Source organism: Motacilla alba, chromosome 25 (genome assembly GCF_015832195.1).
Source record: "Motacilla alba alba isolate MOTALB_02 chromosome 25, Motacilla_alba_V1.0_pri, whole genome shotgun sequence".
NCBI lineage: Eukaryota > Metazoa > Chordata > Aves > Passeriformes > Motacillidae > Motacilla > Motacilla alba.
Genome location: NC_052040.1, coordinates 903,393 through 927,778, shown reverse-complemented (window position 1 = coordinate 927,778; position 24,386 = coordinate 903,393). Strand labels below are relative to the sequence as shown.

Here is a 24,386-nt window from a genome sequence, read left to right as displayed (position 1 = left end):
TAAATGGGATACTGGGAGGGAATTCTTGGCTGTGAGGGTGTGAGACCCTGGCACAGATGCCCAGAGAAGCTGTGGCTGCCCCATCCCTGGCAGTGTCCAAGGCCAGTTGGACTTGGAGCAGCCTGGGCTAGTGGAAGGTGCCCCAGCCCATGGCAGGGGGTGGGACAAGATGAGTTTTAAGGTCTCTCCCAGCTCAAACCAGTCTGTGATTCCATGAAAACAGGCTCCTGGTGCCTGCTACAGGTTAGGTGGCAATGTCAAACCTCACCCCCTGCAGCACCTGGTCGCATCTCAATTACTTTTGGCAGTGCCACCTCATGGTTTTAATTCTTTGGTCCTTGTGACATGTGCAAGGGCTGCCCCTGGTGCAGGGTGGCTGTGGGGGCTCTCCTGTCCCCTCACAGCTTCTCCCCAGCAGACCCAGGAGTTGGACCCCACTCCTGGCCCTGGCTTGCCCTTGAAATGTCATAATGGATGAAGCGACAGCTTCATCTGTCTGCAGGTTTTGTAGCAAAGCCCCCACCACCAACTGGCTTGGGATGCCTGCTGTTGTTCCAACACAGTGACTGCTCCCCAGCAGAAAACCCCAAAATAATCATTTGAGTAGCAAAGTGTCATTTTCTAGCCCATCCCTGCTGAAAAACCTTTCTTATGCTGGGAGCACCAGGCCAGCAACCTCTGGGAAAACCGAGATGATTTCTTCCATCTGTTTGACATGTAAAGGGGCAGAGATGCTATTAACTCTAGCCTGGCCTCTCATCAGGCAGCTCCATCCTTTGCAGGTGCTCTCAGGAATTACATGGAGAGAAGAGGAAGCTGATATGCAAATGTTGTGGCTGAGCAGGGAGCTCAGAAGGGAAAAAGCATCCTCCCAGCCCTTGCATGCAGTCCCAGCCTTGCTCTCTGCCCTGGGCAGGGGCCCTGGCACTGCCACAGGCTGCAGCAGTTAACTGATCCCCTTGGAATGGCCTGCAGCAAGAGCTGGAGCAGCCCTGCCTGGGCTTATGAGGGCTCAGGAGCAGTTTTTGTGGTGCCGAGCAGTTTTTGTGGTGCCAAGCAGTTTGGCTGGTGTTACCCACTCTGCCTGGAAGGCGTGATCTGGCCTGCAGACCTCACACCACTGTGCTGGTAATGAACAATAATGAATGAGCCCCTCGGTGCCAGGAGCACCAAGGCTGGGGAGATGAATTAGCAGCACAGCAGCCTCAATTTTACCTTGGAAAAAGAGCAGCACATCCACGATGGAAATAGCTTCACTACAGGTCCCTACCTCATTTTATCTCTGCAGCAAGTGCTGGAGAGGGTTTCCTGAATGTTTTTCTTCCTGGCTTCGAGACCAGATCTGCATTGCCCAGCTGGAAGCCACATCTCCTGCTCGCTCACCACCCACCCCGTCCCCTTGGAAGCAAAAGCCTCTCTGCAGGGAGTGAGACTCCCAGCTCCTGACTGGGGAAATGCCAGCATTCAGAGGCCGTAGCTCAGCACCAGAGCACTTGCCTGCCTGCAAAGGCAAAGCCTGATCTAAAGCCCCTGTTCCCTGCCCGGCCCTCCCTCGCCCCCAGGAGCTGCCTCCCACATCCTGCTCGCTCCCAGCAGGCAGATGCTGATTCAAACCTGTGCCCCGTGGAGCTGCTTGCTTGGGATTTTCCTCTGCCTTGTGGAAGGCCAGTAGTTCCTGACTTTTTATGCAAGTTCTGTCTTTAAAGAGCTGTTTAATAAAACAACGGCTTCTTTTGTTTGTTTGTTTTCCTTTTTTCCCCCTCTTTTCTTCGGAAATGCACTTCCCCTCCTGTCACTGCACATTCCAGCACTGGGTAAAGGTGCCCAGACCTTCACATCAACAGCATCCTCCTCCTCCTCCCTCTCACTCCTGGGACTGGGAAAGCACAGGGCAGACACAGCGAGGTGGAGATGCACGCTATGGCCATCATTACCTTTCTGTTCAGAGAAACTTTAATCCTGAGCCGTTATTCAAAACAGATTTCATGCTGCACACAAAGATTAACATATTTTGCCTTGCCTTCATGGGCAGTATCAGAACTACAGCTGCCTTTGTACGGCAGGGCCCTGCTGCTCTAAGCCATTAATCCTGGAAATGAAGCTCCAAGGGTTTAATCACCTATCAGAGAGCCCCCTGGACTGCTGGAGGTATTTTTAGGATTTAGACGTATTAGCTCAAACTAAAAAAGCCTGATTTATTGATTAATCACAATTCAGCTACTGCACATCACCCTCCTCCTCTGCTGGCTCCACGACACCATGTCTAGCTGGGGGAGCTGTTTCTGTTGGCATCCTCCTAGCCTGCATGTGAGGATGGAATTTGGGGTGCCAGTCCCTCAGCCTGCCATCTTCAGAGCGAGCTGAAGCCAGCAGTGCCCCATTGCTGTTCTCAGGGTGGTGCTCATGGGGAAAGGATCCAGCTTCCCCTGATCTCACCCAATGCATTCACTTTGGGGAAGTTATTTGTGTACTCTTTGCACCCCAGACAACTTTTCTCCTTGTTTTTTTTAGAGGTGAGGGGTGAACTGGAGGGAGCAGCCCAGCTGTGGTGTTTGAGGAGAGTTGGGTGAGCATGGGGAGCCTCAGTGCAGAGCCAGAGGGAAAAGCACCTGCCATGCCACCAACCTCCTGCACTCCTTTCTTGAGCCACAGCCCAAGAACTTGGAAACCAAAGATCCTTTTGGGGATCAGGTGTCTGGAAAACCCCTCATCACTCACATGAAACAAAGCATCTGGGGGTTCCCCCTGGTTTTACCAAGTGCCCAGCAGCTCCTGGCTGCTGGGGGGGGGGGGTCCAGAGATGTGACCCCTGCCTCAGCTTCCCTCTGCACAAGGGAACAGGGATGTATCCCCTTCCCCTGGGGGCTTCCCAGACCGTGCAGACGGACCCTGAGGAGCACCAAGCTCCTTCCTGGGGATGAACAGCACAGCTCAGCACTGCTGAGGAGGATCACTGCACCCAGCACAACCCTCGTGGCACAAAGGTTCGCTTCGGCAAGCGGTCCCTGGGCCAGGAATGCCTCCACCATCCCTCCACTGTTGGCCCCAGGGGCGGAAAGGAAAGAGCTCTGACGGCTCGCAGAACAGAGGCTCTGAGGCACTGACAGCTGTACGTATAGATCATATATTTGTGTGTGTAACTCTGCACAGAGAGCTGCATCCTTACACACCCGCACAGGTAAATACTTCTAGATAGTGACCTCTTCAGATTAAAGTCCAAGGCACTTTTTACAGTGAACAGGTTAAAGCCATAGTTTAAAACATGCCTGTTTCTGGGTACAGCTCGGGTTTATGGCAATGCTGTGGGGATGGGCTGTTGTCATGTGGGCCAGCCCCCACTCCTGTCCTCCAGCTGAGAGACCGGCCCTGAAGGAGGAAGGTAAGCCCGGGACTGGATCCTGACCACAGAGACATGCAAGCAGCTCCCACTGGAAGGTGCATGGGCAGTGCTGAGACCCCAGCGGGGGGAAGAACACTTTGGGTGGAAGAAGGAGCAGAGCTGGGTGCACAGAGCACCGGGGCCCCCAGCCAAGAGCACCCACTGGGCAGGTGGTTCTGGAGCCCTGCCTGGTGCCTCACGGGGCTCTGAGGTGGCTCACCCCTTAGGGAAATAACTAATGCCACGGAGAAGCTTTTTATCTCTCCTGCAACATCCCCTCTCTACAACCTTGGATACCTTTGGATACCTTTCAGGAGGGAGCTTGGAGTTAGGTGAGGAGAAGCTCAGAGCAGTACAGAGCCTGGCAGCAGAATCTCCCCAAACTGCTGAGCAATCACCGCCCTCGCCCCCCACCAAACATACCTGGTGGCCAAGGCACAGGGCTCTGGGCTGCCTGGGAGATGCTGGGCAGGAGAAGCCCAAGGGAAGAGTGGTGCAGAGGACCAGGAATCCCCTGGCAGCCCCAGCAGAGGCTCAGCCCTGGCCTCGCAGAAGAACCAGCCTCTTTCCTCCATCAGAACTGGTTTCTGCAGGGAGATTTCAGGTCTGGGGTCCAGCAAGGAGCATCCAGATCTCAAGGCAGCTCATTGCTGCTGGGGTTCTGCTGGGTGAGACTGGCCTGGAAGGGTGAGACCAGCACAGCTCTGACAGTGGTAACAGTGACAGCATGGCAGTGACTGCAGCTCTGATCAGGAAGGGCCAGTGCAGGGACTTTTAGACTTTCTCTGGACAAAAGCAGCAGGAATTGGTTCCATAGGTGCTGCTCATTCCCAGACACGTCATGCTTTATGAAGACTGGCCAGGACAAAGTGTGGCTGCCAAAGAGCAGTTTAAGACTTATGATCCAGGAGGGATCAGGTCCAGCAGCTCAGGGGCTGGAGGTAAGGAAGTGATGCTCTCTGAGGCTCCAGGAGTCCATAGAATCAGAGAATCATGGAATCACAGAATAGTTTGGGTTGGAAAAGCTCATCTCATTCCCCATGCCATGGGCTGAGACACTTTCCACTAGACCAGGTTGCTCCCAGCCCCATTTAACCTGGCCTTGAACACCACCAGAGACGGGGCAGACACAACTCTGGGCAGCCTGTTCCCAGCTGGAAGGCTGAGACAAAACACTCCCTGCAACCTCATCTCATTTCTCTTTCATGCTCAGGGTTTTGTCCTCCTATGCCATCATATCCTGAGGTTGAGCAAAAGCTGCAGCTCCCCAGGGCAGGGTGTGAAATGTGAACTGGACACGTCCCAGTCTCTTCTCCCAAGTAACAAGTGAAAGGACAAGAGAAAATGCCTGAAAGTTGAGCCAGGGGATGTTTAGATTGGATTGGAAAAATTGGGAAAATTGGGAAAACTTCTTGTGTGTAAGTGTGGTCAGGCTCTGGTACAGGCTGCCCAGGGCAGTAGCAGAGTCCCCATCCCTGGAGAAATTTAGAAATTTGTGTCTGTGGCACTTGGGCACGTGGGTTAGTGCCGGGCTTGGTGGTGGTGCTGGGTTAACAGTTAGACTTGATGTTCTCAGAGGACTTTTCCAACCTCAATGATTCCATAATTCTATGGAAATGTGCTCCGCAGCACTGCTTTCTCAAGAGCCTCTGTCTTGGAGGAAAAAGGGGAGTTTGACTCTTGCAGAGCTTGTGCCCAGGGAGCAGAGTCCCTCCTTCTGCTGGAGGAGACAGCCCCGGGGAAAATGGCTTTCCAGAACCTGGGAAAAAAAGGGGAGCCTGACCTTTCTGTAGGGAGAAGCAAAGCTCTGGTGCCATTGGGCCACACACAGGTCCAGACCTGCTAGAGGTCAGCTTCCAAGTACTGGAAATGAGTACAAGGGGGAATAAAGGATAACAACTCGGGTTCTGCACCTCTCCCTGTCCCCCATCCTCACTGGCAGTAGTAGCTGTACTCAGAAACAGACATTTTTGGCAGCAGCCTGGTGTTGCTGCCTGCTAACAACCGTGTTGGGTACAAAACCATAATTGAAAGTTACCATAACCATCATAATATAGCAATATATTTCATAGTTAAAATAAACTATTATGCTTTCCCCTATCATTAAAAAAAGAAGCGAGCAGTACAGAGGCGAGATGCAAACCCAGGTCAAAGCTCCTTAAGTCTGGACAGAAACGTCCATGAGTTTGCAGAGAGATGGTGGAATTTTTCTGGGATTCCTAGGATAGTTCCTTGCAGGCGCAGCAGGAGGGAGAGTCGTGGAGCAAAAAAAAGCCCCCAAGACTGTGCCAAAAATGAGACTGGCTGGGTCAGGTGGGTCCTGGAGGGGCATTGGGGATTGGCCCCGTTGGACTGTGGGATCAGACGCTTCCCAGCTTGCAGGAGGTCGGCATCTCTGCGATTTTCCTCTTGTGCTGTTCTTCCACCTTGGTTGCTGATCTCGGCTCCTCTCTCTGTTTGTCCCGATGTCCCTTAGGGTACCCAAAGTGATCATCTCAGGCGTGTGGACAGGACTGGCTGGGGAGCATTCACTGGAGCTGTTCACCGGGGCTGTGCCAGCCAAGGCTGCTGGTGACCAAGAGCTGCCATCGGGGAGCAGCTCTGGCTGGGCACGGCGGGCTGGGCTGCCCTGGGGGGGCTCCTCACCGTGCCTGCCCTCACTGTGGCCTCAGGGGGGCTCTGAGGTCCTGGCAGCAGGGCTGGAGCGGGGTTGGTCTCGGTGCTGGCCGTGGTGGAGTCTGGTGCTGGGAGCAATGGATCAGGGCTGCCGGTACCAGTGCTGAAGAACCAGCAGGAGGGTGTGTGAAGGGCTGGGATGTGGGCTTTGGGGATTGAGATGGGCGTTCAGGGCTGTGGAATGAGGGGTGCAGGGGTGGGCTAGCGGTGTGGGGGTGTGTGGGATGCAGGGTGCAAGGTGCAGGGCGTAGGGTGCACACCCTGGGCTGCCAGCTCGCGGGCAGAAGGGTTGTGGCACTGCAGGTCGTGCTGAAAGGAGGCCAGGGAGGAAAGTTGTGGGGTGCACGGGGATCCACTGCCCCCAGCCCTGTTGAAATCCCACTGCAGCAGCAGCTGCTCTGCCCCAGGACAAGGGTCTCTCGCTCCAGCTGCAATCCCAACACTCTCACTGTGCTCCTTAGCACCTCCAGCCTCGGGGCCTGGAGCTGGCAGCCCCTGCTCTCATCTCACTTGGTTGGGTTTCCCAGACTTGATCATGTGCCTGGCAGGGAGGTTCCTGGGTTCCTGCTGGCAATATTGATCTTTAAGAACCAATACTTCCTCTGGCTCTCTGATGCCCCAGGACACGTCTTCGCGCCTCATCCCATGCACAGCACCATTCCGTGGGCAGTTTGCTCCCATCTGAAGCCCAGAAAGCATTTTTTCTCCACCAGCTGCCTGCAGGCTGGGGAAAATGCTGCATTTCAGGCTCTTTCTCAGAATTTCTAACATATCCTCCATTGCTATGCTGGGAACCTCCTGAGAGAGATCAGCAGGAGCTTCTGCCGGGCAAGATGGACAGGGGAGCACCCACAGGCAAACAGGGAGCAGCAGCTGGGCTGAGAATAGATCACGGGGGTCTTCCAAGGCAGCAGTGAATCCCCAGCCATCCGTGGGATATCAATGATACTGATTTCAAGAGCTTGGAAGAGCAGCTCTTTCCCAGAAGCCAGGTATCTCCCGCTGGCCAAGGACCAGCAGCAACGGGCACGTGCCTGCCTGAAGGCAGCAGGGGTGACCAAATTGGTCCCCTGCTACCAACACCTCTGCAGCACAGGGATCTCATGTTGCAGAAGTCATTTTGCAGCCTTCTTCCTCCTCCTCCTCCTCCTCCTAGGGCCAGTGTGGGGGCAGTCCTCCTCACTAACTACTGCTTGTTCTCTGTGTAACTCCAGCTGCAGGGCACAGGGAGTGAAACCACCTCACACCACTGGCAGCAGGGGAATTCTTCAGCATTGGGGGTGTAGGGGTGGTGGTGCAGGAGGGGGGGCGGGTCTCTACCCCTAGGTGTGCACAAAATCCAGCATTCTTTATGGAAGGGAAAAAGTTACAAAGGAGAGCATTACAGGCTGAGTATACCTGGAGTAACACAGTGACTGATTACAATTACTGACACTGCCGGGTGAGGTGTAATTAATATTGCAGAGTAATTACATAGTTACTTCATCTGTTTAAAAATATATATAAGTACTCTCTGCTGAGTTTTCATGGAAAGCAGCAAACACCAAACCCCAAAGTCAGAGCCTGGCATGGCTCCATGCGAGGGCCCAGGAAAGCCAGAACATGACCCTGGGGAAGAACTGAGGAGGAAAAAGGGAGAAATGGTGTGAAAGCAAAACAGAAAGTGGCTGGTTCCAGAAGCAGCCAGGTGATGCCAAGGGTACCTCAGGAAGCTGAACACCAGCATAAAAAGTATAATGGAGTCTGAGGTGCTGCACTTTGGCAGGCATGGGCAGCAGTGCCTCTGCCAAGAGGCTGCCAGAGAGTGCTGCTGCCGTCCACCAAACCCAGCAGAAGTGGCATGAAGGCGATGGGCTTTGTTTTAAACAGATGAAGCACCTGCCCCTGCTACCACATCACTTGCCAGTGAGCTCCTGCTTGATCCTGGTGGACTCGACATTGCCAGCTGGGCTCAGGCGTGGATGTTCCCAGCACGAGTGGAGACAGCTGGAGCTGATGGGGTGTTCATCCAGCACTTCAGAGACTGCTGCAAAGAGCCCACTGGCTTTGCAAAATGCTGGGAGGCTCCCAGCAGGCAGTGATGTGAGCACCTGGAGACCCCCTCAGTGCCCGAGCTGGCCTGCCAGCCCCATCACTGGCCACCAGCACGTTGGCTGGGGGCGGCCCTGCGTGGCCCTGCACGCTGTAGGCACTGCTTTCCTGGGTCTGGCGTGTGTCTCCAGGCAGAATATGACACTAAGGACCAGAAGGAAGAAGCGTCCATTGTTCTTCTCTGGGTAGAAAAACACTCACAGCTCCAGAGAGCTCCACAGGAAGGTTACAGTCAGACATTGTCACCCAGCTGTCAGTGTGAGGGGGCTGTCCTGTGGGTCCTGGCAAGGAGATGGAATGGAGCATAGGCAGCGTCAGCCAGAGCCTGCATAACGAACCTCCCCACGCCGGCACCTGCCTGGCGAGGTTTGGCAATCGTGAGAGGGGCAGGGGGCCAGGGGGGCGCCCCAGGGAGAAAGAACTCTCCCTCCGGTGTCTCCGTTGCTTCAGTGCTTCTGACTTGGTGTTTTGTTTCGTTTCGTTTCGTTTCGTTTTGTTTTCAAATGTGAAGACCTGAGATTGAGCGTGGGTTTTCCGTCTGCCACCGGACGCCATGGCACAGGCTGGCCCAAGGCATCACCTTCTGTCCCCTTCCTTCACCACGTGTAGAGGCACCTGAAGAGGGATGCGATTCCCGATACCAAGGCGTTGGCAAAGCTCCGAGCATCGCTCGGCGCTGCTGGTCCCACTGGCTCCAGCTGAAGGGTCCCTGCGGCGGTTCAAGGACCAGAGGAAAGTTCACAGAGACCTCATGATCTGTGTGGAAATGCTTCCCCTGCCCACGGCGGGGCCGAGGGGCTGTGTTTTAGCAGCTGCTTGAGCTCGTGTAAGGGGTGGGGAAGGAGGTGGAGCTGACCCCAATGGGGCTCTCAGAGAGAGGTGTCTGGGGGGTGCCCACGGGCACACCAACCCCCCGGGCCTCCAGGACGGCGCTGAGCAGGCGCTGCTGCTGCTGGCGCAGCATGTCAGCCATCAGCAGGGGCAGGGAGTTGAAGCTGGCGCTGAGCTGCTCCAGCTTGGATTCCAGGCCACTGATCTGCTTTTCCAGGTCCTCACTGCGGTCATTGAGCTCTGTGATGAGGTCGTACATCACGTTCTGCATCTGGGGAGGGGACACGGGGGACAGTGGCGGGGTTAGTGCCGTGGCTGGAGGGGTTAGTGCCACTGCTGCTAGCAGAGCTCACCCCTCCACCCCTTTCTGCCCTGAGAGCTGCCCCATCTCAGCCCACCCCAGGTTCTCCAAGGGTTCTGCGACTGCAGTTTGGCTCATCCCCGGCCATCAAAGCAAGGAAACTCTGCTGGCCCTGTGCTGCTGAGCAGTGGTACCCCTCGCAAAAAGGGTTGCAGGGAACCTCTGGCTCATGAGCGTGTATCTCCTTGCTTTGCAAGGGCAGCCATCCCACAGCAGCTATTCCTTGCTGACATTTACTGAGTCGGAGCATTTTGCGGTCAGCCAAGTCTGCTTTAGTTATTCCGAGTGAAGGGAAACACTCAGTCTGGCCAAGCCACAGGGTTCCTGTGGGACTTGCCTTTGAGAGGTCGACAAGGGTGTTGGCTTGGTCACTCAGCTTCCTCTGCTCCATCTTCACGCTCCGCAACCTGGGGAGAAGGAAAGAGCACGCGGCTGTACTCCCTGCCCTCTTTCCAACTGCACCTGGAGACCTGCCTGCATCTTGGGCGATGGAAAACTGCCCCCACACCCCTGCCAGGGACAGGATCCTGGTTTATCTGGAGCTCAGCCTGCCCCCAGCCCACTGCACAGCCTCTTACTGGTGGATGGCTTGTAGGAACTTCCTCTGGTGCTTTCTGACTTTAGCGTGGTCGATCTTCTTCAGCAGCTTGGTGTGCTTGTAGATCAGCCACGTTTCCCGCAGGACGTTGGCTGCCGCGTTCTTGATCTGGAAAGGAAGAGTGGCCGCGGGTCACCAGCCGCGTGGGATCTCAGGGACACTGCTCTGGTGTGAACCAGTGCTGCACGACCTGCCCCAGCTGGAGCGAGGCACCCACACGCTCTCCTGGACTGTTCCAGGGGACGCTGAGCAGTTCAAGCAGGAGCAAGAGAAAGCAGAGCTGCTGGCCCCTGGTGCACCCACATCCCAGTCCCGGCTCTTTGCCTACACACAAAGTTGCGCCACAAGCCTCAAGAAGAAAAAAAAATCCCGAAGTTTTCCCCGATTCCTGCGCCCATCTGTGAATCCTGGCAGGCCCCAGACCGGCGGTCCCAGTTGTGCTGCCGGCGCTGGGACGTGACTTCCGCAGGCTCTGGGGCCAAACCGCAGCTCGGCCGCTCGCTCCAGGAGCAGTTGGCTGCCCTCTGCCTGGCACGGGGCCTGCAGATCCCTATCAGTGGCCGGTGCAGAGGGGCTGACCAGCTGTTTTGCTTTCCCAGCCTGGTCACACCAAGGTCCTGACTATTGCTGGGGTGTCAGGGCTTTGTTTGGGGCTCTGCTCTCTGGGGTGAGGTGGTGCCTTGCTTGCATCCCATCACTGGTTGCCTTTCCGTGCTTGTTTTGCCTCCATCCCCTCTAAAACGTATTCTAGGTGCAGAGCCCATCATATGACACCCCGCTGTTGGTTGGCTGATGCTTTGCCACGGTGAGGCTGCCAACACCAGCGACCTCCTGCTGCTCCTGCATGCTACCAGGGATGTGACACCAGTTCTGGTATGGCAGTGACCCCACGAACACCCCCCTGCAGGCGCTGGGTACCTCACAGTGTGGTTCTTATCTGTGGTGGACACTGAATCACTGAAATCCAGTTGTCTTCCTGACAGCAAGAGGAGTGAGGTCATGCTCTGGAAGAGGAGGGAGTATGCTCCCAAAATCACCTAAATCCCTGGAAGAGAGCTGCTGCTTTTTGTCTCAGTGTAACACTTGTGCCTGCGAAATATCCACAGCGCTTGGACAACTTCCTCAGCAGTGACCTGCAGGACCCGCATCCAAAGATGCCAACACCTTCCTCTCCTGTTGTATTTTCACTCAGAGATGCTGGCACCTTCTTCCACCGTGGCACCCACAGGATCCAGAGGTGCTGACACCTCCCTCCTGCCACGGTAGCCCAAATCCCCAGCTCCTGGCACACAGCAATGCCCCCGCCCCTGCTGTCCCCCATGGCACCTTACCCTCTTGGTCAGCTGTGTGTCCATCATGAAGTTGTGGACATGCTTCTCAGCTTTGGTGAGCTCCAGCTTCCTGGCCACCACAGCCACCACCAGCGCTGTGCATCCAGCGCCCTGTGCGGGGACACCAGTGGGGCAAACAGTTGGTCCCTGTTTTGTAACACCAGCACTCCCACCCCTCATCCTTGAAATCTGCTAATTAACTAAAGCTACGTGTCCTCGCCATTACTCCAACAAGACCTTAGAGAGCCTGGGTGTCCTTGAGTGGCTGATGAAGGCCTCTGTGACTAATGGGAGAGGCCAGGGCTGTTAGCAAGGTCAGCAGTGGCCAGTGGGGAGCCTGTGCCACCACAGGCCAGAGATCTGCCCCGTGCCAGAGCCCTGTGGGATGGGGAGCCCTCCACTCCCAAGAGAGGTCTGGGCCAGGAGAGCAGTGGGGAAGCACCGGGCAACACGGCTGAGAGCAGAGAAGGGGCCCCGAATCAGGACCCTTCAAATTGCCACGTATCCCAGCTGCACCAGCTGGCAACTCCCTTATCTGGGCAATTAGGGCCAGATGTGCGTGGCAGCCACCATCTCCAGTGCACATCTGTGCCGAGGTGTCCTTTGCAGAGCCTGCCTGCTGTGCTCCTGAGCTCTGCCCGCTGCTGCTCATACCAGCTGGGTCACTCCCCCCCACCAGTGCTCTGGCAGAGTGCTGTCAGCCTGGCAAGCTCTCCTTAAAGAGTCATTAATTAACCCGGTAGCCTGAATCCTTCAGCGTCCTCAAAGGTCCTGCTGCACTCTCTCGACTGCCACCACCTCTCTCCTCCTGCACGAGCGACTACCCCTGGTGCTGGCTGGGGTAGCCCAGCAAAGCCTCCAGCCCCAGAGGGCACGGGGGGGTCTCCATTCCCAGGCCTGGGGGGGCTGTACTGGGGGTGGGGGGACACTTTGACTGATGGTGTGTCCCTTCAAAGCCACCACTGGCCGGGGAAGAGTTTTGGGAGCCTGCAGCACTGGAATCGCCTGGGCTGAGCCGGCAGCTCCTCTTCTGCTGGCAGTTGCTGCATCACCCCCGTCCACAGGGATTTCCTCCCTTGCTTGGCTCGCACCAGTAACACCAGCCTTGCTGCATCCGGCCTCACCCAAGACAGATCAAAGACTTGCAGGTAATACAAGACCTCCTGGAGGAGCCTCCCCAGCTGATGGTACTCGTGGGGCATCAGCTCGGTCTGCCCTAGCTGGGAGGAGGGACGGCTCCATCCCCAGGGCCTGGAGCTGAGGTGGGCAGAGCTGATGGCTGGGGTGCATCTGTGGAGGAGCTGGCACCCTAGGGCCCCCAGCTGCTCCTACAGCAGCCCTGGCTGGAAAGTCCCACGAGCCAGGAGATCTCGTGGTGGGCTTCTAGGGGCAGGTACTCTGGAGGAACTGGAGAATGGTGGCCTTTAGGCTAGAAGGAAAGGAACCCATGGGAGCGATGGAAGCCAGATGGTGTGGACCAGGATGGCCAAGGGACGCTCAGGTGCCCTTGTGATCCCTGACTCCACCAAAGGCCCTCCACCCTTACTGAATGTGGGTCCAAATCCACCCCAAATTCATCAGCTGAGACAACTCCATCAACTTCCAGGCTATAAAACCTCAGAGCTGAAGTCATTAGGCCTCGTGCATTGACAAAACAGCTGAGAAACAGGCCCTGGTAAATTCCAGAGGCCCCTCCTCTGCACTGGAGACAGGCAGAGCCCCCGGGATGGAAACCAGCTTGGCACGAGCCTTACCATGATGCCAGTGAGCAGGCAGACTCCCTTCCCACAGTAGGTGTGTGGCACCATGTCCCCATAGCCGATGGAGAGGAAGGTGATGGAGATGAGCCACATAGCACCCAGGAAGTTGCTGGTTACATCCTGCTGGTCGTGGTACCTGCCAAGGAGACGGGGACATCAGTGTCACGGCAGGGGACAGGGAGGGATGGGGCAGAAATGGGGGTACCTAGGCACTGTGGCTCCCCCAGCGTGGGCTGTGCTGGGGTACAGGATTGACAACACAGCAGGATGTGCCATGGTAGCTGTGGTTGCACAATTTCTGGCACTGGAAAACGCACATGGACAAAATGAGAGCAAAAACTCGGCGCAAAGGGCTTCTGCTTTCAGTCAGACCTGTCACCACATCCCAGTCCTGTTGCGCGTCCCCGGTGTCGTGTGGTGCTGCAGCAAGAGTTGGCTGATGGCAGAAAGAGCTGCGGCTCTGCCAAGGCCCTGACCACCCTTGGCATCCTCCCCTGCATCCCACTGGTGCTGCGGCCCGGGCTGTGGCACTCCAGGAGGCAGAGCTGCCAGCAGCCCCAGCAGAACTGCTGGGCATGGATCCTGTCGAGCCTCTGGCACGGGCTTGGCTTTCAGGAGCAGAGGGGCAGCTCACACTCTCAAGACACAGCACACGTGGAGCGGCCGCAGCTTTGGGAATGCTGCAGATTTTCCAGGTCCCTGCTGGGGATGCGAGGTCAGTGACCACTCTGGCTGTCCCAGACACTGGCTGTGGCTCTTCCAGCAGACACGCCAGGAGGGGCCCCAGCTGCCTCCAGCTCCCCAGGGCCGGGCAAGCACAGCCAGGCCAGGCAGGTACGATCCCCAGGGATGCAGTGCTGACTCCTGGCAGCCAAGCAGGGCCTGGCCCAGGCTGCAGCAGGGCTCATCCCTAAGCTGGCAGGGGCGGGCAGCGCCTTTACCCCACTATGAACAGCATGGTTGTTCTCCTGCCTCCCTGGCAGGCTTCTCCCAGCCTCTTCACAGGATCCGGAGAGGGAAAACAGATGGAGCTTTTGGCAATCCCAGCTCCAAGATCATCACTCGCAGAGCAGTTGGGTTTTCTCCTCTTCTGAAATGTTTTTCCCCCAGCTGGAGACTCAAATGAGGTCCTGGTGCAGGAGGAAGCACCTTCAGCCATGGTGAGGCTCGCTCTGGGCAGGGTTGGCCAGGGGAGTTAGAGTCCGTAACCACGGTGGCACTCCCCAAAATTCCAGCACCAGCGGTGGGGGCACACACAATTATCCCAACCAGTGTCTTCTCCTGAGGAGAGCCGAGCCCACCCCATCCCACGGGGTGGAATGTCCTGAGGGGACAGCGCCAAGAGCATCACGCTGGACAGGGGGACATTTTCTCCTCTGAGTAGCACTTTGAGCAAGAATTGATAAACCAGACGGGTTGGCCCATGCCACAGGGGCTGGTGTGGGCAGAAAGGGGCCACCTGCTCGCACCGAGGCTTGCTGCAATCGCTCAGACACCAGCACCGCTTTCTGGCATCCCCTTGCCCGCCCGCTCCCGCTGGGGCCGCATCCTCCCTCACCTCCCAAGAAGCCTGAGCATCACCCTGCCGCCCTGCCCGCCTCGGCCGAGCCAAGCCCGGGGCTCCGGGCAGCCCCGGGGCCGGTGGCACGGAGGGCACACGTGCGGGCACACGTGTGCGCCCGTCGGGCCGGGCCGGCAGCGCTGGCGGCGGCACCGCGGGCGGCGGAGCGGTGGCCGGGAGAGCGGGCGAGGTTGCTAAGCGACTCGCTGCTGCGAGGGAGGATGCTGCTGCCCCCACAGACACCGAGACCACAGCTCGGTGCCGAGGAGCACCCCAGCCCCACAAGCACGTCTGTGGAGAGGCGGCGTCACCTCTAAGCCGCCCGGGCCCGGTGGGTGCCGCTTGGGCCACCCAAATTGCAAAAGGCAGCAAATTGTTTTCCAGTGGGGACAGGGGGACGCGGCCTGGGTAGCCTTTGTGGGAGCTGTGGTCCCCCCAGGGCTGGTGCATCCACAAGGGATATGGCATCCCTCACACATGGAGCGTGTCCCAGGGGTTCTGCGTTCCCCCGGCCCTGCATCCCCCAGGACTGACGCATCTCCAGCCCACCTGGGTTCTCTCCTGCCTCTCTGTACATCGAGGGAGGTGATGGCAACTGCGGTGCCAACGATCTGCAGCGCCTCGTCTGCATAATTTCTGGGGATTTTTGCTCCTAATAGTTCTTCACTGCGTCTTCCAGCCTAAGACTTGCCAGGTGTTGGGTTACCCTCCTGTGTGTGTCCTGGGTGCCTGTCCGCCCGCTCCCTGCTGAGGAGGCACAAACCACAATTTCTCAAACACGATTAGGCAGGGCCTGAGCATCCAGCTCATAAGGGGAGAATCATTAAGGGAGGCAGGAAGGCAAATGCAACCAGTAAAAGCTCATAAAACCTCGGCGTGCCATCCTACAGCACTGCCACAGCACTTACAGCTGCCCTAATGTCCCTTCGCAGCGTGACCAGAGCAACGGGTCCCACTCTGAGGAGGAGGGGGGCTTGGCCTTCCTCTCCCTTTGAAAGCAATCTGGGTATCCCAGGTAACCCTGGGGTGCCGGCGGTTGTGATCCCTCGCACCTTAGTTCCAAGGGTGCCACAAAGCTGCCACGACAGGACAGCTTGTGGAGGACCCGCCCTCCCTTCCCCAGGCGCTGCTGGCAGCCTGTGGAGAAAACCTCCTGGCACGGCGCTGGGATGCCACCACCACGGCCCCCCTGGTTCCCTCAGCAGACAAAGAGTGGTGGCGGGTCCCTGAGAGAGGGAGGTGCAGTGATACCCACCAGGCTGGTCGCCACAGCAACCCCGGTGCTGAGCACGCTGGTGCTGGCGCGATGCCACCGAGCTGTGGGTATGTCACCACAGTGTTGTCATGGCAGTCAGTCGCAGCGATGCTAGAGCCTGAGCCAGGCCCTGTCACTTACCATCAGCACCCCTGGGCCCTCCCCGGACACAGCCCCCAGCTCCCACCTCTGTCCTTGTCCCCTGCCCGTGCTCCTGGGGCTTCTGGCACCGCACATGTCCTCTTGCACAAGGATCCTGCCTGGCTTAGGCGCTGTGAGGACAGGCCCTGCTCTGCTTCCTGCCTGTGCAGCCAATTTATCATCTGGAACAACAGGGCCCCAGAGCCCTGCAGCCCTCCTCCAGGGTGCTGGAACATCACATCTCCATTGAGAAGTCCAAACTGCCGTGAATCCCAGACCACAAGCTGCTGAGCTTCCAGAGCCGCTGCACATCATCACGCATTCCTGAACATCCTGAACCGTGGAGCATTCCAAACCTCCACGCATCCCGAACTGCTGTTTGTCATGCTCGTGTCCCGAACTGCTGAGCATCCCAAACCACCCCCAACATCCCAAACCTCCACGCATCCCGAACCTCCGTGCGTCCTTAACAGCTGAGCATCCCAAACCACCTCCAACATCCCAAACCTCCACGCATCCCGAACCTCCGTGCGTCCTTAACAGCTGAGCATCCCAAACCACCTCCAACATCCCAAACCTCCACGCATCCCGAACCTCCGTGCGTCCTTAGCAGCTGAGCATCCCAAACCACCAGGCACTGAGCACCCTGAGCTGCCACGGACCCCTGACCCCCTGCTCGTTCCAAACCCCCTCACCTCTCACACACACGGACCGTCCACGCGGCGATGATCCAGAGGGAAATGCTGAAGACCAGCAGCACCGTCCCGGGGCAGATGGTCATGAGGGTCTTCATGACGAAGCGGGTGTTGAAGTTGATCTTGTTGAGTGCCCCGATGCTGCGCGAGGAGGCGTCGGTGAAGAGCTTGCTGTGCAGCAGCATCACCCGAGCAATCAGGTAGAGGCGCAGGAACATGGGGATAGACAGGATGATGTCCACGTCGGCCTCTGCCCGAGATGGTGTGTAGGAGAAAGCCAGGCGAGCTGTCCAGAAAAATTTGTACTCCCCGGGGATGGGGTGTATGGCACAAACCAGCATCTCCAGGCTGATGTAGAGGATGCGCTCGTACGTCATCGCTATCCGCCAGTCGTCAGCTCCGTTGTCGATCACAAAGAGCTGCCAGGATGCAAAAGCACCGTTACCAGTGGCCCCACAGCCTGCCCACTGGCATCCCTAACCCTCCCTGCACAGGCGATGGGGCTCAGGGCTGAGAGGAGCCGGGTGTGGCTCAGCCAGAAGCGCTGGAGATGGATGGAGAAGAAAAACGTGGGAATGACTCTCCACCAACCTCTGCTGGTGGGTGTCAGGGATGGTCACGCTGCAGGGGACACCGAAACTTTAAGGTGCCTGCACTTGAGCACGCACCCAGGCACAGCATGGCGACAGCTCCCCCAAAATCTGGCTGGCAGGAGCCCACCTCCCAAAACGTCCCCAGGCCACGGAAATGGGGAAGCCGTGGTGCCGCAGAGCACCGGCATGGGTCACCCCGGTCCCTCTGCTCCTGGTGGGGCGCTGGCTTCGCTGACATCGTCACACCCTGAGTGCCGGGGCAATATCTGGGCAGTGAGCACCACAGCCAGAGCATCCAGCTGCTGGCGGAGATGGGATTGGGTTGTCATGGCAACTGATGGTTCATCCTGGGTACGGCAGCTCCTCTCCCATCAGCAGTGATGGAGTTGGGGTCTCTGCCGGAGCTGGGGAGACGGGCAGCTCGCTTGGCCTCCCTGGGGTGCCACCAGAGCCTTGGGAGCCACGCAGCCAGGTGACTCGGCAGGGGCAGTCCCGAGGCTGCCATTGGCCTCTCCCGGGTGTGACAGGGCCACCCGGCAGGAGGGACGTGCTCAGGGCCTCTCTGTAAGCAGCTCCTGGCAAAGAAACCAGCAGGAAGGGATCCAAGGGCGATGTGGCAGCTGGTGCTACCGTCCGTGCCCTCAATCCTGCTTGCTCACAGAGCCCAGGCAGCGGGTGAGGGGTGGGTGAGGAGCACGGCCCCAGCTGGCCCTGAGCCCAGGGACAACCCTCCTGCCCTGGCAGAGGCCCCGGGACACCTGTGCCAGCCACCCTTCTAGCACGGCACGGCATTTGGGGCTCTCCCTGGGGATGGCAGGAGCCACTGGGACTGACTCACGGAGCGGCTGTCCCAGCCACCTCCCTTTCTGTGGGGAAAACTCTGCTCCTTTTAGCTGCTTTGTTTGAGAAATTGTTTACAAAAATGCTCCAAGCTGTCAAGGGAGATCCTCAGGCATTTAGCAAGCTGACAGCCTATTCCTTCCTGGAAAAGGGTGTTAAAATAAACAAATTAGCAAGCGGAAAAGGCAGGAGCCTTTTGACTGGATGATGGGGAGTTGCCACAGGCCAGGGAAGGGAAGGAGCAAGATTTGGGCAGGATTCCCTCGAGCCAGCCCCTCTCCTGTTCTGTACCTGTGAAGCATCGAAGTGGGTTTCCATGGAAACCTAGAGTGGCTCAGTGCTACCCGAGGGGGCATTTCCCAACACATCCAGCATCACTGGCTCCAGCAGGGGAAGGAACAAGAGCCACCACGTCTCCAGGAAAAACAAAGGCCGAGTGAAGCTACCGAGACACCTCATGAGGAATAAAGTTTCACCGACAGCCTGAACAGCTCCAGGCACTCCAAGCACAGGGACGAGGGGGTCTCTGCCCCTCCACAACACCCTGGCAGGAGCTGGCAGCATTGCCAGCACTGCTCTCCTGCACGTGTTGTGGTGACAACAGGGTGCTGGCAGAGGATGGCATGTTCTGCCCCAGGCACCAGAGACATCAGTGGGGTGCCGAGTGATGCCTCAGCCCCAGAAAAACTGAGGCACGGGAAGACCTTCAAAGGACTAATTAACGCAGTTATTAGGATGATAGAATCACAGACTGGTTCGGGTTGAACAGGACCTTAAAGCTCATCTCATTCCACCCACTTTCATCGGCAGGGACACCTTCCACTATCCCAGGTTTCTCCAAGCTCCATTCAGCCTGGCCTTGCAGTGATGAGGCAGCCGCAGCTTCTCTGGGCAAGAGAGGGAGAGGGAATCCCGAGGGAAGGGGCTGAAGTAATTGTTTCCCAGAGGCTGGGAGGTCTGAAAGTGCCATGGCCGGGTGAGCACAGTCCCCCACCTTGGCCAAGAGGTGCAAGGAGTTGAGGACTTACATCTTTGTTGGATTGTCAGCAATTCCTTCGTAACACTCTGTAACACTCAGGGCAATGAGCAGCCAGCTCAACTTTGGAGCAGATCGAGTCAAACTCATCTAATTCCCTGTCTGGACAGTTTAACTGGCCTGGCAGAGCAGCTGGGATCACGGTGAAGTTCAGTCCCCACGTGCAGAGGGACAGCGGTGGCACTTGGGCTCTGGTCAAGGCAGCAGAGGTGGGATGACCTGTGTGCTGCCTGGGTGGATGTTGTGTTTGCACAACCCACTGCCAGGAACAACAAGCAGAGGAAGCAGCGAGCACCGAGGGCAGAGCTCGCCCGCTGACCCCAGCCACCGTCATCCTGGGGTAAATATTATTCCAGCAAGAAGCAGAGCTCTCAAATATTTGCATTGGTTAGCTCACCCACCCCCAGGCTTGGTCCCCATGGGGGCAGGCTGAGCTGGAGGGGACACTGAGGCAGGCAGGGAGTGGGAGGCTGCTGCCAGCCCCTCCATGGCAAAGCCCTTCTGTCCCCCAGCCCCAGGAGGGACAAGGTGGGATTCTGGTGCACTCAGGGGCTTTGACATCCCTTCCCAGGATGCTCCTTCTCCTGGCTGGTGATTCATTCCTCCCAGGCCCCAAACAGGCTGGCATTGTGCCGGGGCACAGGGAAGCACAGCCTTCCTGGAACAAACTGGGAGTCCTTTAACTTCCCAGGGAGGAAGAGAGTGTGCAGCCCTGATTAGGAAAGGATTTCGTGGCTTTCCTTGGCACTTGGACTGGCTTGAGCCCTTCCTGGCTGGAGTCTCCCCGAGCCGCCAGCATATCTGCCCAGCTCCTGGGGTTCAGACCAAGAAATGCCCCCCAAGAACCCTCGCTGCCCCTCCAGACCCTGACAAAGAGGAAGGATGCTGCAGGGTGGAGCAGGATGTGAGCTCAGCTGCTGCGTCCCACTCAGGTGGTTGGCAAACCCCACCGCCCACCCCAGCAGCCCCTCGCTGGGCACTGGGGATGCCAGGACCTACCTGCACCTCCCGTGTGTGGTAGGCGATGATGAGGCCCAGCAGGATGACGGTGGAGAGGCTTATAAGGCATTTCAGGGCCAGGGAGAACATGGAGTCCTGCAGGGTGAAAGCAGGGAAGGCATTAAGGGGCACACAGCTGTGGCACCGGGCTCCCCACCCCAAAGAAAACACTGCCCCCCAACACCTGCTACCCCATCCTCAGTGGCACTTTTGCTGAGCTCCCCCCTGAGCAGCTTGGCACAGTAGTAAGGGCACCATCAGAACCATCAGCAGCGCTGGCACCTCCAGCATCACTGGCACCACCAGCAAAAACAGCCCAAAACTCTTTTTCAGTTCCGTTCTGCTGAGTGCAGTCCCCAACCTCCCCTCTGAGATGTGCAGCGCGTGCCCCAGCCCCATCCCTCCTGAGCCCAGCGTTACGGTATCCACACAGAAGATCTAACAGACCCTGCAGCTAATTAACCTCACCTAAATTAAACCAGCCCCTGATTCCCTGATGGCCGAACTGGCGGGTCCCTGCTGGGAAAAGCAGGATTCACCACTCCTGAACTCCTGCGTGTGCCAGCCACAGTCCAGCCCCGCCGACGCTCGGCCCCTCACCCCGATGTTATTCCCAAACCAACCCCCTCAGCGCCCATCCCGCAGCTCCGTGCCATCCCCAGCGTGCCCAGGCCTGGCACACCCGGCCCGCCAAGACCCAGCTGGCTCATGGCACCCAACCCTTGGCTCCCCAGCATGCCGGGCTGGCTCTGGCCTGGCTTGGCTCCCTCTTCCCCGGGCTCCCCATCCCCACAGGCTGTTTGCACGCAGAGAAGGGACTATTTGCTGTGGAGGCGGCACCGCATTGTTAACGACTTGGCTCTGGCTGTGCAATTGTGTGGATATAATGGCTGGTGCTAAGAAAAGTGCTGTGACTAAACGCTACTATTAACAGGCGAGCTCCGGGGCAGCATTGTGCCAAGGTGGCTCTGGCCAGACCCTCCTCAGGGGCACAAACCCTGCACGGGGCACCCGCCTGGCAAGCGTCCCAAAGCCTCCTGCCTGGAGAGACCTGTCAGGAAGAGCCATTCCCGGATCCCGTGCCCGCAGCAAACAACGTAGGGTCTAGGCCGAAGTGGGGAAGGACCCTGGCACCCCTGGCACACGTCCTGCTCCGCCAGGCGGGTGGCAGGAGGCAGGATGCTTGGCCCCGGTGGTGCTGCCCAGGTGGTGGGAAGCAGCAGCATTGCCCTGCGGGCAGGAGAGGCCCTGTCTTGCCACAGTCGAGGAGCAGGCAAGGAGCAGGCAAGGCAAAGCCTGGCCACCGTGTCCTCGCTGCACGTGGTGGCACGGCTGGGGCTGTGGGGCAGAGCTGGAGCTGCACTGACGTCCCCATCTGCACCACGGCAGCCAGCCCTGATCCCAGGGGCTCCCACCGCCGTGGTCACGGCCCTGCCGGTGAGTTCTGCTTTCTCACCGGGGGCTGCTGCCTGCGGTGGGATTTACACCCAGCTGCTGCAAATCTGGCCAAGGGCCTCGGGAGGCCGGAGCCAGGGACTGTCCTGCGTGCACCCCGTGGCTGTCAGCACAATCGTTTGTGTCACGGTAGGGCAGCAGCGTGTCACAGCTGCTGCATGGCAGCAGCGCTGACTCACGGGGTCTTCCCCAGCTGACACAGCAGCTCGGCGTGCTGGGGCCAAGCGAGCACGGCAGCGTTCTGCTGGCGGCTTGGTCGGGGTGGACGGTCCCCCCCTGTGCCAGGCATGCAGGCACACGGAGCCTGCGAGGGTGGCTGCGACTCAACAGGTAGCAGATGCGGGTGGGGGATGGTGGCTCGGCTTTGCTCCTGCCAAAGGGGAGTGGGAACCACCAGGAAAAGGCTCTGGCGTTGGAGCATCTTTCTTTCTCGGCGAGGATGCCAGCTTGGCAGCAAGGCATGCCCCTGCCTCAGAGCGGTGGAAGTGCTGCCCGCAGCCCCCCCATGCCCACTGACCCTGGCAGCCGTGGAAGGATGGGGCTCAGGAACCCCCCCAGGCAGGCACCTGGGTGGGCAGGGAGGCAGCAGGGTCCCCCAAAGCACAGGACCCCCGGCGACACGCCTCCCCTCCTCCACCTGCGGTGCTCCCGCTGCCTCCCCGCTGCCCGTGCCGGAGGATGGCAGGAAGGGAAGGGGGGAGCAGCCCCTTCCCACCCGCTCCTTCCCCTGCCCGGGGGCGCGGGGACCCCCTCTGGCTGCACCCCAGCCCCCTCGCGGCCCGCTGACGCCCATGGGTGCTGGTGGGGGTGCCGATGCCTTCCCCTCTCTGGATAAGTATAAATAACATGACAGATGTCTATACAAAGAGTTATTCATATCGCTGCCAACCAGCGCAGCCCGGGAGCAGGAGCTGGAAGGGACGTGGGGGGGGGGGGGGGGGGGGAGAATTATAAATAAAAGACACTGTCCTGCAAAAAAATAAAATTAAAAAAATAAAAATAAAGGCAGGAAGGGGTATGGAGGAGGAGGAGGAGGAGGAGGAGGAGGAGGAGGAGGGAGGGGGTGCTTCGCTGCACGGCCGGGGGCACAGTGCTTTTGGGGAGCGCGCTGCCATGCCAGCAACAGGCACCACAAACCTCGGTGGCTCGGTGCCTGCTGCTGCAAAGAGCCCGGGGCAGGACTGGAGAGAGCAGCCACCAGCACAAAGCCCCTGCACCTCCGGCCGGGAGCTCGCCCTGTCCAACACCTGTGGCTGCGGCATCCACCAGAGCTCCGGGAACATCCTGCCGGCCGCCGGCCAGCCTGCCTGCCCCTGCTCCGCTCCAGATCAGCTCCATGTTCATCCCGCTCCACAGATGGGGCCGTGTTGGCCCCACCAGGCACCGTCAGGAGCCACCAGCCCCGCACACACCCCCCCGGCCCCGCTGGTACCTTGGAGTAGAGCCCCCAGGAGAGCTCGGTCTCAATGACCATGACGACGATGCCGAACATGCCGAAGATGAGCGCGTAGTCACTGAGGCGCTTCCTCTTCTCGAACAGCGCCCGGCGGTGCCCGAGCCGGTAGCCGATGTTCTGTGCCTTGCGCTTGGGCCCCTTGGCGAAGGTGCTGGGGGCCGGCCGGGCGGGCGGCCGGGTGGGACGGTGGGCGGCGGGCGCGTGGTTGTCCTCGCGTGAGACGACGATTTCGGGGGGCTCACCGGCACCGAAGAGCTGCAGGGGTTGCGCCTCCGGCTCGGCCTCGATGAGGTTCCGCCGGGATGCGCTGAGCCGGCTGAGGGGCTTCATCACCCCGCCGCTGTACTTGCAGGAGCTCATGGCGATCTCGGTGAAGGGGTTGCTGTCCCGCCGGTGAACCAAAGGGCTGGGCTGCCGGTGCTTGCTGCTCGCCACCCCAGAGCCCGCTGGGTGGTCGCCGAGGTTGAGCTGGCTGCCGTGGCGGGAGGAAGGGTGGAGGGCGGCGGGGGCGGCGGGAGGAGGAGGAGGGGCCCGTAGCGACCCGGGCGAGGAGTGCAACAGGCTGTGCTGGAGCGGCGGCAGCGCGGAGGGCGGCGGCGGTGACCGTTCGTCCCCCGGTAACGGGCAGGGACACCGACCATCCTCCTCCAAGTCCCCCACGCCCGAATCGTGGAGATGCCCCGATGTCTCCATGACGGCGGTACCGGCGCCGCTTTGCAGGGCACCGGTTCCGCTTTACTCGCCACCGGCCCCGTTCGCCGGATCATGAATGGGCTCCGCGCTCTCGCCGCTATCGCCGCCGCCACCGCCCCCGCCGCTGCCGCTGGCCCGGCCCCGCAGCGCCATTGGCCACGCCGGGGCTCCCCGCAGGCTGACATCATCCCCGCCCGCTCCCCGCTTCGGATCTCCCCCCCATCACACCCCCGGCTCCTGCATCTCTGCGGGGTCGTTCGGGACTTGTAGTGCACCGGGTTGCACCGGGCGCCGGTGCGATGGGCGAGTCCCGACCGACCCCTCCTTGGTTTAACCCGTTGAGTTCCCCCCAGGGCATCCCCCTCCATCCTTTGATATGATCCCCTTTAATCCGTTTAGAGGCTGGAGATTACGGGCGGCAGCCGGAGCAGGTGTTCCCGTCCCGGGGGGGATCACCCCATGGACGGGGGGCACGGTGTGTGTGTCTCACGGTGTTCCCGTCCCGGGGGGGGTCACCCCATGGACGGGGGGCACGGTGTGTGTGTCTCACGGTGTTCCCGTCCCGGGGGGGGTCACCCCATGGACGGGGGGCACGGTGTGTGTGTCTCACGGTGTTCCCATCCGGGGGGGGTCAC

At 59.1% G+C, this 24,386-nt stretch overlaps 1 protein-coding gene across 2 annotated transcripts; it reads right to left on the bottom strand.

Annotated features, from left to right (window-relative positions):
• Window positions 1–3,108: 3,108 nt before the first annotated feature.
• KCNN3 (potassium calcium-activated channel subfamily N member 3) lies at window positions 3,109–23,876 on the bottom strand. 2 transcript variants are annotated; one of them, XM_038162052.1, is made up of 8 exons: window positions 23,035–23,876; window positions 20,148–20,243; window positions 16,680–17,098; window positions 13,022–13,163; window positions 11,268–11,378; window positions 9,917–10,044; window positions 9,676–9,745; window positions 3,109–9,248 (listed from the first exon to the last, which is right to left on the bottom strand). In XM_038162052.1, exons 1-8 carry the CDS (start codon window positions 23,749–23,751, stop codon window positions 8,952–8,954), a joined length of 1,980 nt encoding a protein of 659 aa, XP_038017980.1. In that variant the 5' UTR covers window positions 23,752–23,876; the 3' UTR covers window positions 3,109–8,951. The 2 variants fall into 2 exon arrangements, with proteins under 2 accessions (XP_038017980.1, XP_038017981.1); XM_038162053.1 differs by lacking the exon at window positions 23,035–23,876 and adding an exon at window positions 20,771–20,937.
• Window positions 23,877–24,386: the final 510 nt, after the last annotated feature.

What these genes read in the sequence shown, in the direction of transcription:
- KCNN3 (XM_038162052.1), bottom strand. Translation starts at nt 23,751, where the DNA reads ATGGAGACATCGGGGCATCTCCACGATTCGGGCGTGGGGGACTTGGAG. An exon ending in ACGGTCCGTGTGTGTGAGAG is followed by an intron (nt 13,164 to 16,679) that starts GTGAGGGGGTTT and finishes TCTCCTTGGCAG; the next exon opens with GTACCACGACCAGCAGGATG. An exon ending in GCCTGCTCACTGGCATCATG is followed by an intron (nt 11,379 to 13,021) that starts GTAAGGCTCGTG and finishes GTCCCCGCACAG; the next exon opens with GGCGCTGGATGCACAGCGCT.